The sequence below is a fragment of the Lemur catta genome, chromosome 12 (assembly GCF_020740605.2).
Source record: "Lemur catta isolate mLemCat1 chromosome 12, mLemCat1.pri, whole genome shotgun sequence".
NCBI classification, from domain to species: Eukaryota; Metazoa; Chordata; class Mammalia; order Primates; family Lemuridae; genus Lemur; species Lemur catta.
The window spans coordinates 20380122-20398546 of record NC_059139.1 but is presented as its reverse complement, the minus strand read 5'-3'; the positions used below and the strand labels follow the sequence as shown (position 1 = coordinate 20398546).

At 45.3% G+C, this 18425-nt stretch overlaps 1 protein-coding gene across 2 annotated transcripts in view; it reads right to left on the bottom strand.

Annotated features, from left to right (window-relative positions):
- Window positions 1-18425, bottom strand: part of LOC123648488 (PDZ domain-containing protein 2-like) — a 190788-nt gene that overhangs the window by 14837 nt on the left and 157526 nt on the right. For both annotated transcript variants that reach the window (XM_045566330.1, XM_045566329.1), the window contains 7 exons: window positions 14514-14595; window positions 13005-13039; window positions 11741-11897; window positions 10362-11164; window positions 8055-8199; window positions 1079-5129; window positions 175-292 (listed from right to left, as the gene is read on the bottom strand). In XM_045566330.1, coding sequence (XP_045422286.1) covers window positions 175-292; window positions 1079-5129; window positions 8055-8199; window positions 10362-11164; window positions 11741-11897; window positions 13005-13039; window positions 14514-14595 — 5391 coding nt within the window. The remainder of the gene's footprint in view (window positions 1-174; window positions 293-1078; window positions 5130-8054; window positions 8200-10361; window positions 11165-11740; window positions 11898-13004; window positions 13040-14513; window positions 14596-18425) is intronic.

Genomic DNA, 18425 nt, shown 5'->3' with positions numbered 1-18425 from the left:
AGAAAGGTCCAGCTTCTAGAGCCAGCTGGCAGCAAGGGAGGCAAAGTCAGACTATGCTGTAAAACTCAGACGCCCACACATCCTCTCTGGGGCTTGGGGAGGGCTCTCTCCCGGGCTGTTGGAGCTGGTGGCGCGCACTCGGCACCAACGCCGTGTTTTCTGCATTTCACTCACCTCTGATTGTGCTTTTGCTTCCTGAATGAGAGTTAGGACAGTAGATTTTGATCCCACTGACGATAAAACAGACTGTAATCTTTGCTGTTCCCCTGCCGAGACTAGAAGTCGATCCAAACTAAACAACAGAAATATATTTGAAGAACATTAAAGAAGAAAGCAATTTCTCCAGTTTATAAGGACGCATTTAAAATGATGTCCTTCTGTACTGCAGGTATTTTCTGATCTTCGTGCTCTTGGTCATAAATCCCATTCCAGACCAGTTGAAGAATCCTGAATGGTGTCATTCCCTGCCAACGGCAAGGGGACTGGTATGGATTCAGGGGTCCCTCCAAGACATTAGGGGACCAGCAGTTTAACAGAACATTTCTGACATATTTAAAAATATTCAATATATGGGCACAGGTGAAATATTTTAAAATGTTAGAAATTCCCCTTTAACTCCAGTTGCCTTCAAAGGCCCGAATTCTCCTCTGAGCTGCAGCCTTCTCTGTCCTCCCACCCCTCTCGTGTTGCTTTTGCTTAAGCGCCATGTCCTGTAGACTCCCGTCCTCAAAGCCACAGTTTGGCAGACACTTTTCCCTGCAGGCACTTTCATTTTGCCAGTAACAATGTTAAAAGCAAAGGGGGCTAACTACAATGTGGGGTCCTGGAATAGTAGGACATTCGTGGAATTTATTCAGCAAAATCTGAATAAAGTCTGTAGGTTAGTTCATAGCATCATTGCAGCGTTAATGTCTCACTTGTGACAAACGGACTGTGGTTATGCAAGATGTTAACATTAGGAAGAGTGGGGGAGAGGTACGTGGGAACTCTGTATCATCTTTGCAACTTTTCTATAAGTCTAAAATTATTCCAAATGAAAACAAGTTTATTTAAATGAAAGTAGGCGGCAGATACTTACTTAACTGACCAGCTTTTTCCGGAAGGCAGATCCTGGGCAGTTCTGCCTGTATCACCGGCTGGACTGGGTGTCCCAGGCTCACTGGTTTTAGGGCCACTTCCTCCTGGACAGGCTCCATTCCCCCCCTTCTCGGGACATGAAAGGCCTCCAGCCAGGGAGCCGGGCGACCTCCTGGGGACGATCTCCAGCTCGGTTTTGAAGAGCATGGCGCTGGGCCCTGCCGAGTAGTCCTCGCTGCAGAGCTTGTCGAGGTCCGGCATGCTCAACGCTCTCAGTTCCTGCAGCCTGGAGCGGGACACAGGCGAGGGCTGGGCGTGGCGCACTGAGGACTTGTTCCTCTTGATGGGAGAGGCTGGGGTTGCTGTTGGGGTGGGAATTCCTGAAGGACCAAGGGACTTCTTTTGGTCGGAACCAGGGCCTTTGCTACTGGTCTCTGGTGGATTCTGTCGGGAGACGGTCAGCGTCATGCTGGATGGGGACTTGGTCATCTGGGGGAGAAGGACGCTGGTTTCACTCTGGCTTTCGCTGCAGGAGCTCAAGCTGCGTCTCAGTGACCTTGCGGCTGCGTCCACGGTGTGGCTGAGACTCCCCAGAGCAATGCTGCCAGAAGAGCGTCTCCCAATGGGAGGCTTGGAGCTCACCAACAGAAAAGGGGGCGCCCCGGACTTGGCGGTGGGCCGGTCAGAGTGGGCCAAATTCTCAAAAGACTTGATCCGCTGCTTCACAGAGAAAAATGAGGTAGATTCATGGGGCCAGTTCTGTTCATAGCAGTAATGTCTTCTGGTGACTTTGATTTTGTCTGTGACTAGGCAGCTCATCTCCTGGACTGAAATGGCATCTCCTTCATCTGTTGCTGGAAGGTTCCTCAATGTTTCCTGTAGAGGCTTCACACTGTATACACCCTGTCCGTTAACCAGGCCAAGAATACCAGCTTTGCATGCCTTTGCCTCGGGGAGACCACCGCCTGGCACAGGGACCTGACTGTCCCGAGGAGAGCGACCGGGGCTGTGTGGAGAATGACCCTCCCGTCCAAAGTGGCTTAAGAACTGGGCGGGCATGGAGTAGGTCCTGGTTGCTGGCCTTGGTGTGAAGTACGGTTGGTCCTCCCCCGCGGGGCCCATTGCTCTGCCATTCTTGGGCACCCCTAGGGAGTCTGACCTCTGGCTGGATTTTCCCTGGGAGGAATCTGCCTTTTTAGCAGGCAGCTGGGGGGAGGAGGAGGAAGCCAGTTTCGCCATGCTGAAGGATCGCTGCATTTCTTGCTCTCCCTGGGAGGCATGAGAGGCGAGTAAGGACAGATGATTTGGGGACGATTCCACTAATTGGTGACAGAGTCTGATTTCACTCCTCTCCTGGTAGTTGCTCTGGGCAGAGGACCCTCCCTGCCTGTCACATTGAGCTGGCTTGTCACCACATGCATTCTTTGGCGCGCTTTCAGAAGCAATCTCAACTATTTTCAGCTGGTTTGTTCTTTCTAGGGCATCACTAGCAATTGTGTTGCTTCCCTTCTCACCAGTCAGCCTGGGCTGGGCCGCGTCTGATGCTGACACCGTGTGGCTGGGTGGGCGCTGCTCGCCCTGCCTGCTCCCTGCTGTGGACACGCTGCTCCTGGGTGCCATGGAGCTCCCCAGCTCGGAATCGGCACGGGGTGCCCTGCCCTCTGGTCCACACTTGGGAGATCTGGGGGCAGTGGGGCAGCCTCTGTCGGGTTCTGAGTGGACAGCCATGTGGGACCCACTGCATGCAGCCTGCTCAGGAAGGGTCTTGGGGGAGGTCAGGACTGAAATGAACGTCCTGATGCTCGTGTCTGATGCCGAGGGCTTCAGTGACCCCGCGGCAGCAAGGGGCGGCTTGCTCTCCAGCGCACACTGGGGAGAGGCGGCGGCGTTTTTGTCGGGTTCCTCGTGGTCAGCCAGCTGGAACTGCTGTGATGCTCCCTGAGAGAGCATTTTATGGGAGGCCTGGGGGGAAGTGAGGGGCTTCTTGTGGTCCAGGCCCCCAGCCTTCGCAGTGTTGGTGCCGGGGGCGTCGGTGCCGACTCTGCCTTTGCTCTTGATGCTCAGCCTCTTCAGCTTAGGGCCGCACTTGGGTTTCGGACAGCCACTCAGAAGCGTTTCCACTGGACTTTTCTTAGATGGGTCTTTATTTTCCAGGTTCGTTTTCGGCTGCGGAGGGCTGTGCAGCACAGCGGCCCCTTTCGTGTGGCTTGAGCTCCACAGCTGAGTTTTGGAGTCGGGACTCCTGGCTGGCGTCGTGGACTGCTCCTTCTCAGCCTTGCCGTGCACGTGCATACCTTGCGTATTTTTATTTGTTTCTTTAAACCAGGCCATGATGGGCCTCCTGGCAATCATTTTTGGCTTCTGTAGCAAGTCATCCAGGTCTTGGCTTTCAGAGATGTGTAGGTTTGCCAAAACAGATTCTCCAATCTTAGGGACATCCACAGCTGAGGAGGACGGGTGTTCAGTTGCGTTAATGTTTGTTTCACGTTTATGTGGAGCTTCATCACCCAGCAGGTCGTGTTCCAAACCATTTACCATGTTGGGGCAGCTGAGAGTGACCGGGGGCTTGTGGAGATGTCTGGTGACGTCAGAAGGCGGACTGTGTTCCACGGCCGAGCTAGCGCTGGTGGCTTCCACTGTTTCTTGTGCACACAAGGCCTGTGGCCCGTGGTTCTGTGAAATGCTTATGTCCACGTGAGTTTCGTGCTCCCGAGAGCTTGGGTCCAAGAGTGCAAATGGCGGGGAAGGGTTTGGGATTGAAGCGCGTGAGGCTCCCGGCACGAGGGCGGCTCTGTCGCGCGGACTCTGCACCGGCTCGCTCGGGGCGCTGTGTCTCGGGGCCAGAACCTTGGCTGAGGCAGGGCAGGCGGCGGCCTGGGCCGAGGGCTGAGCAGGACTCGAGGGCGGATTGGGGCGGCCGTTCGTGGAACAGATTTCAATTTGCTCCTCCTCGGACTCCAGAGCATCTTGCTTGTGAGAAGAGCCATGGGAGGCCGGAGGCGACCAGCTGTCCCTGGCGGAAGCTCGTGGGGCTTCAGTGAGCAACTCGGGGTCAGAAGACGAGTCCTCAGCATCACCGTACATGGAAGAGAGAGATGGCTCTGTACTGTCACCCAGGCCTGAGAGGGAGGTGCTGTCTTCATGAAAATTGCTAAAATTTCTAGAGTAGTTGCTCAGAAAGTTTTTGTTCACAGTAAAGTGTTTGTCAGGATTAACTGAATCCAGAACTGAAGCCTGGGAGGCCCACTGTGCTTGGGGGAGGGGACCCGCAGCCCGGGGCCTCCTCGGGGAGGACACCTGGCCCTCGGTGACCACAATGGGCTCGGCCTGGCGGGAACTCCCGCCTCCAGCTCCTGCTGGCGGGTGGCCCTGAGAACTGCCCTCCGGACTCCCACGCTGTCCTCTCTGGGAAGATGGAGACCTGGCTTCAGAAGCATCCAGTTCCCTGATGAGTTTGTCGATGTCTGTCACAGGGCTCTCTCTACTCCCCGCTGGGCAGCAGTGCCCCAAGACACTGCCACACGCTCCTTTGGTCGTGTCAGTGGATCTCAGCAGAGAGAGGCTGGCCTGCAGTGTCCCTGTGGACACACAATCTGTTCCCTCCAGCAGAGCAGACTCCCGCGAGTTTTCAGGTGCACGGATTCCTGTCGTTTCCAAAGCCTCGCTGTGGTTACTGGATGCTCCCTGTCTCTTTTCCTGGGATGTGAGGAGGTCTCGTGACAGGATGGTACTAGCTGGTGTCACTCCCTCTGTGCTGGGTCCTGCTCCCCTGAGAGCAGCTGCACTCCTGGTGCTGTGGGGCACGCTGGCTTCTGAGGCGGTCTTGCTGAAGTCAGCAGGGGCCGCGGCCTTCTCCCCTGGGGACATGCTGCCCTCTCGGGCCAGTCTGACTGGAGATCTACCCTTGGACTTGGAGCCCCCGGGTGACCCAGGCTGGCCAGCGTCCTCGGGCTGACCGACTTGCTCTGCACCTACTGAGGTCTTGCTGGGGTCGGGGTGTGTGGCCCCCTTCTTCCCCGGGGGCAGGATGAGGTCTGGGGAGCTGTCCAGTCCTGCGTGGAAATGTAAACAAAAGGTGAGGCTGTAGTGGAGATAAAGGGGAAAATGTGAGAAAACAAGAGACCTCTCAATTGTTAAAAACTGGAAAGTTATAATAAGTCTCAATTTTTTTTCCTTTTTCAGAAAGACATTCCACAGCCTAATGTGGACCTTCTTGTCTTTCTGTTTTTGTCCCTAAAATTACAGAGCACCCATCTCTAACAAATACCACCCTGCTTTAGACGCTCTAAAATAACTCAGACTAGCTGGCAGAATAAATGTTCAGGTCTGCCTGTTTTTCCTCCCTGTTGGTTATTTTCAAGCACTGGGGACTCCGGAAGTCCTTTGCCTGGGTTTCTTTACATGAGCCACTCTCTGATGGCAAAAGTTGCAGGGGCCAGGCTGTTGTTCTGTTTGATTCCTCAGCTTTTGCATGGATTCGGCAGAGACCTCATAACTCTCTCAGTCCCAGCATCTGTCCAGTCATGTGCAGGCTTAGCCTCATGCCGTGGGAAGCGAGTGACATTGTACTTAAGAGACTTCCTTTTTAGTGCAGAAGATGAGGTTAATTGGAGAGAACATACAGAACACTACGGACAGGATACAAGTCTACATGGAGCTTTTGCTGTCTTGACAAAGTTCAGATGAGTGGGAGAAATGGAAGGCCAGATTATCCCAAGAAGCCTTGACGGAAGAGGTGGGGATTCAAGTGGGTTCACGAGGGATAGTTTGGCCCGAGAATGAGGAGGAGAAAGGTGAGGAAGACAACAGAAGAATTGTTAAAATCTCCATACTACCCAAAGCAATCTACAGAGTCAACGCAATCGCCATCAAAATTCCAGTGACATTCTTTACAAAAATAAAAAAAACAATCCTAATTTTCATATGGAACCAGAAAAGACCCTGAACAGCCAAGGCAATCTTGTGGGGGTGGGGAATTTGGAGGAATCATACTATCTGACTTCAAAATATACTATTAAAGCTAGAGTAACCAAAACAGCATGGGACTGGCATAAAAGCAGACACACCGACCAATGGAACAGAATAGAGTTCCCAGAAATAAATCCATGCATCTACAGCCAACTCATAAGGGTACCAATAATACACGTTGAGGAAAGGACATTCTCTTCAATAATGGTGGTGGGAAAATTAGATATCCACATGCAGAAAAATGAAACTGGACCCTTATCTTTCACCATATATAAAATATCAACTCAAAATGGATTAAAGACTTAAATGTAAGATCCAAAACTAAGAAACTACTAGAAGAAAACAGGGGGAAATGCTTTATGACATTGGAGTGGGCAAGGATTTTTTTGGGTAAGACCTCAAAAGCACAGGCAACCAAAGCAAAAATAGACAAATGGGATTATATCAAACTAAAAAGCTTCTGTACAGCAAAGGAAACAATCAACAGAGTGAAGAGACAACCCACAGAAAGAGAAAAACTATGTATCTGACAAAGGGTTATAACTATAAAATATAATGAATTCAAGCAACTCAATAGCAAAAAACCCAAATAATCCAATTTTAAAATGGCAAAAGACCTTAACAGACATTTCTCAAAAGACATACAAATGGCCAACAGGTATATAAAAAAATGCTCAATACCACTAATCATCAGAGAAATGCAAATCAAAACCACAATGAGATACCACTTCACTCCAGTTAGAGTGGCTGTTATCAAAAAGACAAAGGACAAATAAGCATTGGTAAAAATGTGGAGAAAAGGGAACCCTTACTTACTGTTGGTGGGAATGTAAATTATAGTACAGCCATTATGGAAAACAGAGGGAGGTTTGTCAGAAAATTAAAAATAGGACCACCATATGACACAGCAATCCAGGTTAGATCCAGCAATCCAGATTAATCCCACTACTGGGCATATATCCAAAGAAAATGAAATCAGTTTATCAAAGAGATATTTGTACCCCCATGTTTACCGCAGCACTATTCATAATAGCCAAGAAATGGAATAGACCTAAGTGTCCAACAACAGTTGAATGAATAAAGAAAATGTGGAATATATATACAATGTAATACTATTCTTTTTTTTTTTTTTTTTTTTTTGAGACAGAGTCTCACTTTGTTGCCCGGGCTAGAGTGAGTGCCGTGGCATCAGCCTAGCTCACAGCAACCTCAGACTCCTGGGCTTAAGCGATCCTACTGCCTCAGCCTCCCGAGTAGCTGGGACTACAGGCATGAGCCACCATGCCCGGCTAATTTTTTTGTATATATATTTTTAGTTGGCCAGATAATTTCTTTCTATTTTTAGTAGAGACGGGGTCTCACTCTTGCTCAGGCTGGTCTCGAACTCCTGACCTCGAGCGATCCACCCGCCTCGGCCTCCCAGAGCTAGGATTACAGGCGTGAGCCACCGCGCCCGGCCAATGTAATACTATTCAACAAAAGATAAAAAAGAATGAAATCCTGTCATTTGTGGAATTATGTTAAATGAAATAATCCAGACACAGTAAGACAAATACTAGGTGATGAGTAGCCAAATAAATATTGAGATGATTTCTGCTTCCATGATGTTACTCCATCTCTCATCAATACTTAGGTATAGTTTTTCGATATTGTTTTACTTTTCCTTTGTGGAGGTTCCTATTGCCATTTCTCAGTGTATTAGATTTCACATAAGCAGAGTGCTGAGATTCTGAAGGGTGGGAAATCCTTCTGATTCATCTTGCGTCTATCTCATTGGTGTCAGAAAATGGGTAGTGTTGAATGGACTGAAAATGGACATACTCAACATGGAATTAAAACTACAAGTTTAGGCACAACGATGTAGTAAAGTCGTAAATGCAGGCAGCATTTAAATATTACTAATTTGTGTAAAAGTTCTTTCTTTACCTCAATATAACCAATGTGCAATGCTTTTATTAGGGCATCTACTCTCCCATCTTTAAGCTTAATGAATGGTAAAATAATCTTACCAGTCACGGGTTGTTGCCCCTGCTCTGGTGCAACTTTGGACAGGTTCTCTGTGCGGTGTCTGGTGTCCGGGTGGGACAGAGCACTGGCTGGGCCACTGTTGGTTGGGACATGAGCATCCGCGGTGGTCAGCTTTCCCAGGGATTCCTGGCACAATGACAACCACAAGTCACTGGAAATAGCTTTTAGGTTTTCTGCATCATAAGAGAACATTATCACACATAGAAGAGAGTTGATTTGGGAAAACTCAAGAGAGCCTGGGACTAGGAGCCAGAAGATTCCGACTCTGGGTGTAAGGTCTGCTGGGAATTGTGAGGTCTTGTCTTTCTTCCCTAAGCTTCAGTTTTCTCAACTTTAAAATGGGGATAAGACTTGTCCAGTCTTACTCACAGAGTTTAAATAAAGAGGATTCAGTGAGAACACTTATAAAATCAGCATGCAGCATATAAAAGGCTATATAGATGTAAAGTATTACTGTTGTTATATCGCACAGAGATAACCAAGGCTGTAAAACCAGCTCCTTGGTTTGGTAGCGAGGGAGAAGCCCGATCTGCATAAATGGAATTGACATTTAATGTTTCAAGACTTCACTTTGGCTAAGTGTCAATTACATTATCTTCCTTACTTCTATACCGACTGCAAAGAAATTTTAAAACTTTACCAAAAAGTTATAACAGATTTATTAGAAATTTATCCATTGAGTTAATGAAGTCATAAAGTGGCCCAAAGGTGGCAGCAGAGGAAAGATGTGAAAGGGATAATGTGCCTTTCAGCAGCTTTTGTAAAAAATAATTTTGTAAAATGTCAATTGCTGGCTAAGGGAAACCTTCACAGGGTTTAACTCAGTCAGTTTTCTATTTACTAGTGAAGGCATATAAGGAACAAAGAGTAGAAGAGTTTTGGAACTAGACAGAGGTGGTGGTCACACTGCTGCGTGCATGTACTAAGTGCCACCGAATTCTATAGTTTAAAATGGTTAATTTTATGTTATATAAATTTCACCTTAATTTAAAAAAAATGTAGTAAATACAAACAGAAGGCAACCCATTTACCAAGAGAGAGAGGTTTTTTTTTTTTTTGCTTCCAGTATTTGAAGACATAGTTTATGGCAACGCATTCTATTTTCTTTCTCATATGTAAATAAAATTAAGTTTGGGCACTAAAATTTTTATGAGAAAAATTAAAATCTTCTGTACAAAAGCTTTAAATGCTGCTTTATAGTTATTGGGAATATGAATTCAGAATTACAAAATCTCTTATTTTAATAGGTACAGACTTTTATGAATAAAGATCCTGATTTGGCTTTACATAGTTATCTAAAGCTTGATGGTATTTTTTAAGAGAAGGTATTTACTCAATGGCCAAACATTGACACTTGTGCTGGTTGGAGGTAAAATATGACATTTGAGGAGGAGGAAAAAAGATTTTTCTATTTAAAAAAAAAAAAAAAAAAGACTTCTGCCTCGTATAGGTTTTATGACATTTTCTGGGTCTATTTACACATGTTTATATAAACCACTTGAACATACAACTTTATAAATATGCCATTATAAGTTACATCAGCTTCTCTGCTCAGAGAGGGAGAAAAAAATTATTTATGTTGAATAAATTGAAAACAGCATTAATTTCTTTTACTCTTTCCTTCCTGAAGTGGAGATATATTGAAATTTTAAAAAATGAACAATTTGATAAGTCTTACATACTTGGAACCAAGTAACAATATTAACTTGTGTTTAATGTGGTGCATTATCAGTTTCAAGTGAATGCATCCCCATTATTTCATGAGATACAAAAGGTTGTGAGTAGCTACAATTATACATAATCACTGTAGAAATTTTAAAACTAGGGATCACTTATAACCGTATCAGCTGGAGAGAACCACCATTAACCTATGTCTGATGGCTCCCCAACTCTGAGAGGACCAAGGCAGAGAGCTGGCCCAGAGAATTGATGCTCAGGATGGTTCAATAACTCGCCCAAGTCGTCACTCAACTAGTGCTAACTAGTCAGTGGAGGAGTTGGTACTAGGCCCAGGGTTCCACCTTGCCCTGGTCACATGGCCATTCCATCATCACCATAGGTCCTGCGTACAGGTAAGAGAGCGATTATATCTTTAGCCAAATGATCTCATGGCTGGCTAAGAACCTGCTGATACATGAATGACCTCCCAGCAGTCCATGTATTTAAGTGAAGGGCTCTGTTGAAAGATCTCTCTCCAGTCATCATCCTTCCCATGCTTTACAACAGACTCCACGTTCATTCATACAGTATTTACCTCTATTCAAAGTGACTGAGAGAAAGTCAGTTACCTTCTCCATGGTTCCACCTGGCTGAAAACCAGGGACGGTCACTTTGATGGATGTGGCCTGGATTTTCAAGTCCAGACCACATGGTTCCCTGGCTCTGCCGGTCAGGTTGACCGTCCCTGAGCCGCTGGGCCTGGCCTCAGCCTCGGGTCTCTTGCAGTGGGGGCTGACCCTGGCCACTGGTCTGTGCCTGGACCCCAGGCCTTCACTCTTCTGCTGGGGGGAACTGGGGCTCTCTGTGCTCATCGGACTCTGGGTGCCTGCATGGCCTTTGTATTCCAATTTGGGCAAACTACTCGATCCTGACAGTTCCTTCTTCCACAGGCCCCCAGTGCCCGGCTTGGGGGCCTCTGCACAGTCCATCGGCTTGGCCGTGTGGGAAGGAGTGTCCACCGTATCCTCTGGGGCGCTCCCCCCTAGGTCCACTGAGCTGCCGATGAGAGGTGCTGAGCAGGCCTTGCTGACCAGTGTTTTCCGAGGTTGCTCCTCTGGGTTGTTGACATCCAGGACCTTGGAAGAGGTCGTCAAGGCGTGCCTAGAGTCATCCTCTGTCAGAGACCTTCTGGGACCTGGAAGGGCCCCTGGGAGTGAAATGCAGTCTCCTTCTCCATCAAACTCTTCCTCATCACTGGCATCGTAGCAGCCCACCCTCCTCTGACGGAGGAGAGGGTTTCGGAGGACCTGGGGGCTTCCCGGGAGACTGGCTTGTCTGGCAACTGTCACCTGCTTGTGGAAGAGCCCAGAGGCCCGCGGGCTTCCCAGGCACACGAGGCTGTTGGCCCTGGCTTTTCCCGGCTCCTTGTGAGCTGTCAGGGCGTGGGGAGAAAAGTGAAACGGAATTGAGTTTCCTGGTCTCATAATCTGATCCCATTTTTGTACCATTACACACAAGTTGTGTGTTCACTAATGCCAGACACACACCTCCCGCCACTGGACCCCAGGCTTAGACAATACGGCTTCCTGGCAGCTCTAGAGAGTCGGACAGCCAGCCTGTCTTTCTTTCGTACCTTTTATTTTCCCCTTAAACTCCAGCCTCTGGATAGTTTAACCCAAATGTGTACTTTCTGGAGACAGAAGCACGTCATTTGATGCCATAAAACTCAATACTACATGATGTAAATGGCACGGAAAGAGGGCCTGATCAGCCCCTGGGTACAGAACGTGTGCCTGGCCCGACGACCGCACAGCTGAGGGGCCAGTCATTAGCAGCAGCTGCGCTTTCCGAGGGGCAACCAGACGGCTCCTGCTCCACCAGGTGTCCGGTTCCTTTTCCATAGTACAGCGCCAGGGTAGTGAAACCACCGCAGCCTCCAGTCAGGTGGGAACTAGTAATCGCCTACTGGAATGCAGAGTCCAGGGCCCTCCGGGGCTCCCCTGCTTACCGGGGGGGCCGGGGGGCAGGCTGCCGTCCTCTGACGTGCTGCAGCCACTTCCCGGGTGATCCTCGTCCTCGGAGCCGGCCACCACAAAGTCTGACAAGGGGCCGGGGACATCGTGGGCAAAGTACTGGGAGAGTTCAGATTCAGAGATCAGGGAGTCCTGTGGAAGAAGAAAATGTCACATGCCTAAGAGGATGGACCAGAAGCAGACAGAAATGGGCAATTGTTTTCTATCTTTCCAAGAACACTTTGTTCTAATCCATGGTCACTCGAAACAGCTGGGATACTAAATGCCCCTTCCATTTACTTTAGAATCGCTGAATTAATAATTAATGAATGAAAAAGGTGACTTTTGCTGCCAATGGTTTTAGAGATTTTTTTTCTTTTGGGGGGGGTGTCAAATTGTTGGCAAGCAGCCAAAACTTTCACAGCAGCAGTAAATCAGCCGTCCTGGGAAACCCTGGGGCTGGGACAGGACAGCAGAATGCAATTCCCAGCCACGCGTCTGGCCAAGGGATGAACAAAACCCAGGGGAGTTTGAATCCTTCACCCTGTCCCGCTGGGATTTAGGAAGAACCTCACTGAGGAGGATGCCACAGTGTCCTTAAAGTCTCAAGCCCCAAGAACTGACTTGGGCCATGCTATCATGGAGTAGTTTGAAAAGTTATTTTGCAAGCTGTAGTTCAGTTCTTTTATTTTGTCACTCTATTCTTTTCCTGGATGAATATTTAAAAAAAGAAATACACATTTGTGTGTTTGTTCTCCAGTTGGCATTGTTACTATTTCCTGCACAAAGTAGCAAAAATGGGCCGGGCGTGGTGGCTCACGCCTGTAATCCTAGCACTCTGGGAGGCCGAGGCGGGTGGATCGCTCGAGGTCAGGAGTTCGAGACCAGCCTGAGCAAGAGCGAGACCCCGTCTCTATTAAAAATAGAAAGAAATTATCTGGCCAACTAAAATATATATATACAAAAAATTAGCCGGGCATGGTGGCACATGCCTGTAGTCCCAGCTACTGGGGAGGCTGAGGCAGTAGGATCGCTTAAGCCCAGGAGTTTGAGGTTGCTGTGAGCTAGGCTGACGCCACGGCACTCAGTGTAGCCCGGGCAACAAAGCGAGACCCTGTCTCAAAAAAAAAAAAGAACAAAAAAAACAAAAATGACTCCTGGGCAGAAATAGGGACTGGGCCCTCAGGCTTGACTTGTGGGCCCCAGGAACCGGTTCGTGGCCCAGCTGAATGAGGTAGGTAGCAGTACACCTTGACTCACCTTTTTTGCAAGAGAGGGACTCTTCAAGGAGGTACCTGTTGAGGGAAAAATTCATCATATTGTCAAAACAATAGAGTTCAAATCACCAATAGGCTCACATCCTTAACTAGAAAAGGACGAGCCAAACATATTAAACAAAACTCCCTTTGCCTGACTGGCGCTGAGGGGTAATGTGCACAGGTGTGGACGTGCGTGCAGTCTACCTGGGCACCCCATCCCCATCCCACTGCCTAGATTCTGCTCATGCTTCAAGCCCTAGCTCGGATGCTACTCCCCACACGATGATCCCAACTGGAAGTAATTTCATCTGATTTTCCCAAGTATTTTATCCTGCCCACATATCAATCTTCATACAGGTAGTATAATTCAACTATGGGTGGCTGCATCTCATCTTCCTTCCTCAACTGTTTAACAACCTATAGAGCCGAGATGTTGACCGATCTGACTGCACAGTGCTGGGCACTGGACCCGGTATCTACTAAGTGTTTGGTGATACCTGCTGAACAAACAAATGATCATCACCCAAGAAACTCATGGAAAAACTGAGGAGAGGGTGGAATATCTATTCTAGGTTTTAATTGAAGGATGAAAAGGCTGAGCATTTACACTTTATACTCTATCCCATGAGCAAAAGAGACCTTGGGCCTGAGGATCATGGCTTAACAAAATCTTCTATAAACGGCTGAGTGGAAATGCGGGATTATGAAAGCACAGCTTTCAGGCAGGTCAGGATAACGAACTGGTTGAATGAATAGAGAGCCTATTGTGGCCATGCCCACTTTAAATATATTCATTATGAATGCAGATAATCAGGGTATTTATGGTTGCCAAAAAATCCTGTGCCTGCCTTTTCTTCTCTGACAGCCAGTAACTGACATCTCAGTTCCTTTTCCTCCTGGACATTAGTCTGAACATCAGTAAATCTCGAGCTAAGAAGTGTTTTGAAGAATCCCTTTAGGCTTCCATGCTACAGGAAATGTTAGTTTTAAAATTTAATATGATGTTTAATTTTAAATTCATATGAAATTCCGACTGTCTCAATCCTCTGCCTGAACTTTTCCACTTAAGGGGGAAACTCAGGATTCTTGCCGTCTATATTACCCTCTTTGAACTGAAACTTTTAAATACACGTAAAGAAATCTGGGGCTTTTGGATGGATAATGTAGTCTGCATCTACCACACTACTATGATAACTAGGTTATCATTTCCCTTTCATCTACAGCATTTCAGATGAATCGAGCATAAATACATGAAACGCTAACTCGCTTTTGCAAATTATTTTAAAGTTGTATAAGCAGCATGCATGATTATATCTTTAATGACATATACTAAATAACTGCAAAAATCAAAAGTAGCAGCCAAGAGAAAGCACAGACTCTCTTTGACAGCTACTTTTGCCAAACCTGAAAATTACAAAGAATCCAGTGATACTGCACTGCGGAGTGCCCCGTGGGTGAACTTAACGAGAAACTCTTCTCAATGTTGAATGAAAACGTGCAATTACAGTACCTAAGCCAGGAGAGGAATTGGCCTCTTTGCTCTCCTGGTAAGTGCTGCGTGCTATCACTTCATCCATTTCCTGCTCGGAAACCTGATTTTCAGCAGAAAGCACAAATTAGATGGTTTTATTTATTTCCCCCAATAAAAGTAGCAAGGACCAGAGTCAGAGTTGAGTGCAGATAAAGAGGCAAACCGCAGGGTCAAAGATTATGACCATCCTCTGAAGCAATAGCTCAGGACATGTAGGAAGCACGGCTGGGTTTGTGGATTGCTTCGAATAATGCACGCATCACAAGACCTTCAACAGGTTCCCAAGTTCAGTAAGCAAAGCATTCAGGTGCTATATACCAACAACATGGCTGATATCTGCCTCTCTCTGGAACACTCACTTCTTTTTTAAAACAATTTTAAACCTATATAAAACATGCAAGAATAGTATACTCTTCACCTAAATTCATTAATTTTTAACATTTTGCCACATCTACACGCATGTCCTCTACACACACACACAACACACACACACAAACACAAACGCACAGAGTTACAACTTCTGGTTGCTAAGTTGTCTGGTAAGTTACAGACATCATGACCTTTCACCTATACATATTTTAGCATGTATCTCCTAAGAAAGAAGACATTCTCTTAAATAACCATGATACTATCATCCAATTCAGAATATTCAACGTTCATCACTGTCTAATATACATTTCATATTCCAACGTAGTCAATTGTTCCAATACTGTCCTTTAGAAGTGCTATTCAAAGTGTGTCTGTAGGCTGGAACTAGTTCACAGAAAGTTTGACACCAGCCTGTGATAAGGACTTTCCTCCAGAATGCAAATGAGCATGCAGCCTCCTTCATCAACAATATCTTGCTAGGGAAAAAATGTCAGCTGAACTCAATGGTGTGCATAGCGATGTAACTGATTTACATTCTGATGCGAGTTCATCTTGTTGCGGACCTGTAGCAGACTGTCATGGATCAACTTCTTTGCATACTAATGCTTTATAAAAAAATTGGTTTTGGCAATCCAAAATACAACCCAGGATCTAGATGTCATGTGTCTTTAGTCTCCTTTAATCTGAAACAGTTCCTGAGCCTTTCTTTGTCTCTCATGATACTGATATTTTGGAAGAAACCAGGCCAATCCAAACCCTCAATTAGGATCTGTCTGATAGTTTCCTCATGCTTAGATTTAAATTATGTATTTTTTGGCAGAAAAACTACAAAAATGGCTTCCTTCTCAGTGCACCCAGAGGCACTTAAAGTCGATGTGTCTCATAATTGGTGATAACTTTGATTTCTTGATTAGTATGGAATTTGTCAGATTTCTCCACCGGATTTTTTTTTCAGTCATTAATGAGTAAACCGTGAATAAATATTAATAGTTTGAGAATATATAAATATCCTGCTCCCCAATATATTTTTACCCCATGGTTTTTATCATCATTGATTATTCTTGCCTGAATCAACTATTACTATGAAGTTTTCAAAACAGTGATTTTGTAACTCCTCTATTCCTTCTATGTTTATTAGTATCATGGCAGATTCATGGCTTTTTTCCCCTCAGTTGTTATCCATAACTGTCATTATTCACGGGAAGACTTTTTCTAAAGCCTGACATATGCTGAAATATATGATTTTTTTTTTAAGTAATAAGAAAATTTATAGAGTTTCTTTTTTAAAGGTAAGAATATTTTAAACTTAGAACAGTAATTTTGTGCACTAAAATAATATTTAGCATAAATAATGTTTAGATAAGTGAAACAATTTGTCTTAATAAATATTTCTATACAGGATTCAGCATAATATTTTAACATAACAGATAAATCATAATCACACAATGGCCTTTATTTAATACCTTATAGTAGGCTTCACAGGAAATAAAATATGTACACATACATGTGCACAGGCATATACACTTATACACACACACACACACACCTCTGCAAAGTAAAGAATATATATATTTTTTAAATGAGCCAGGGAAAATACCACCTTAAACAGTGGTTGCTATTTTTCTCAATACTAGACTTTCAACATTTATAATTGTTTTTCTGAGCAGGAGAAAAATGGACTTCTCTTACTTTCTTAACATAAGCTAGAAGCTGCTATTCTAGCAGGTCCAAATCTCAGCCTGACTAGACCTGGAAGGTTCGAATATCCCAGTTGGGCAGCCACTGCTCCAGATGTTATGAGAAACAGAGAAAAAATCCTTGTGGTATTTCTCTTGGAATAACAAGAAAACTAAGGAAGCACATACATTTAGTATCAAAATGTATTGTTGGCATGAAATACTGGGATAAGTGGTACAAAAATACATTAAACATAAAATGGAATCTTGACCAAAGGGAAAATATGGTATGATGTTACAACTAAGAACATCATGTTTACCTAGGAAGAAACGTGAAATCCAGTCAAACAAACACTGAAATTTCATTTTGCTGGACACAGCTCCAGCACTCTTGCAGAAGACCATTTTACCGTGGCTAGAAACATGAACCAACCTGCATATTCAATGGGATCACAGACCACCAGTCCACCAGGACTATTTTGCTTTGCACTGAAATGCCATCTTGATGTTTGATTGTATTGGCAAAATAGACATGTGTTTTTGGGCTGAGATGAACTGAACCTCTGAACAAATCATGACCCGTGTTATGCTGGAGAGGATTCTGAAGTCAGACATGCCTTGACTCCAATGACTGCAAATCGCTGAAAACTTAATTTTCTATAATGCTGCTGAGGGATGTATCAGGTCAGCCACAGCTCACTGGACTGCATCTCCAAGTGAAAGGAGGGACGTGGGTGGCAGAATCCAAGTGGGGACTATGGAGGGAGCTGAGGACTGCTCTATTTGTATCCATGAGGAAAAATGCTGTTAAAAGTGATCCAAAGAGAACCCTGGGGACAGCAATAACAAAGTAAAGCAGATCCTAAAAGAAGTGTCAGGATCACAGAATAGAAGGGAGAAACATGGGAGGTGACAAGTAAGAAAAAATGGAAAAAGGTAGAAATAGGATTTAGTTTTATATGAATGATAGTTATTAAAATGTCTTTATGCAAGACATTTCTGAGAATGCATACAGATGAAACAATGTGGAAAAGAAGGTTGAGGAGTAGCCTTTGAGTCAGTCTAATGGTGATCTTTGTCCAAGCACTGTCGTTCACATCACATACCCAGCCAAGACAGGGAGCCACAGCTTGATAGCACGCACTTGTACTGGGGAGGACCAGCACAACAAATGAACATCACTAACAGCCTAAAAAGGATGCTATCAAGAAATCTCACATGTGGCACCTACAAGATCTCTTGGCATAGACTTGTTACTCTTAAAATGGTGTACAGGTACATCATGCACAGCAGCCTGGGAACATTTAGGATGTAATTAATACTACAAATAACACAAAAGGAGTGACTATATGATGGGCATGAGTAAGGACTAATATTTTTAATGTGGATTTTGAGTTTTTAAAAGGTTATATTTTGTTAAATACAAGGTGATCACAATGTTAGAGATAAGCTAATTTAAAAAGGATTTTTTTACACTGAATACTCAAAACAACAAAAAATCATGCTCAAGGTGGGTTGAGTTGAACTTAAAGTGTCCTATGGTTAGCTTGAAAAAATTTAAAGCAACTGTACAAGCATAGAACAGATATAACCAAAAAATAGCAAAGGCCAGCAATGTAGGCATTATGATTATCTGCAAGTTCAGTATGGGGTCAGCAGTGTGATACTGATGCTAAGAAAAAATTAGTGGACTCTTAGGCCTAAATAACAGAAGTATTCTGCTCAGGTCCAGAATGGCTCAGACAGAGGAGAGGGCCATTTTTTAAACTGGGTCTCATCTTTTATTTGTCTAACAATAATAATGTCTTCACACCCTAACAAAATGATTCTTAGCATTTTTGGGGTC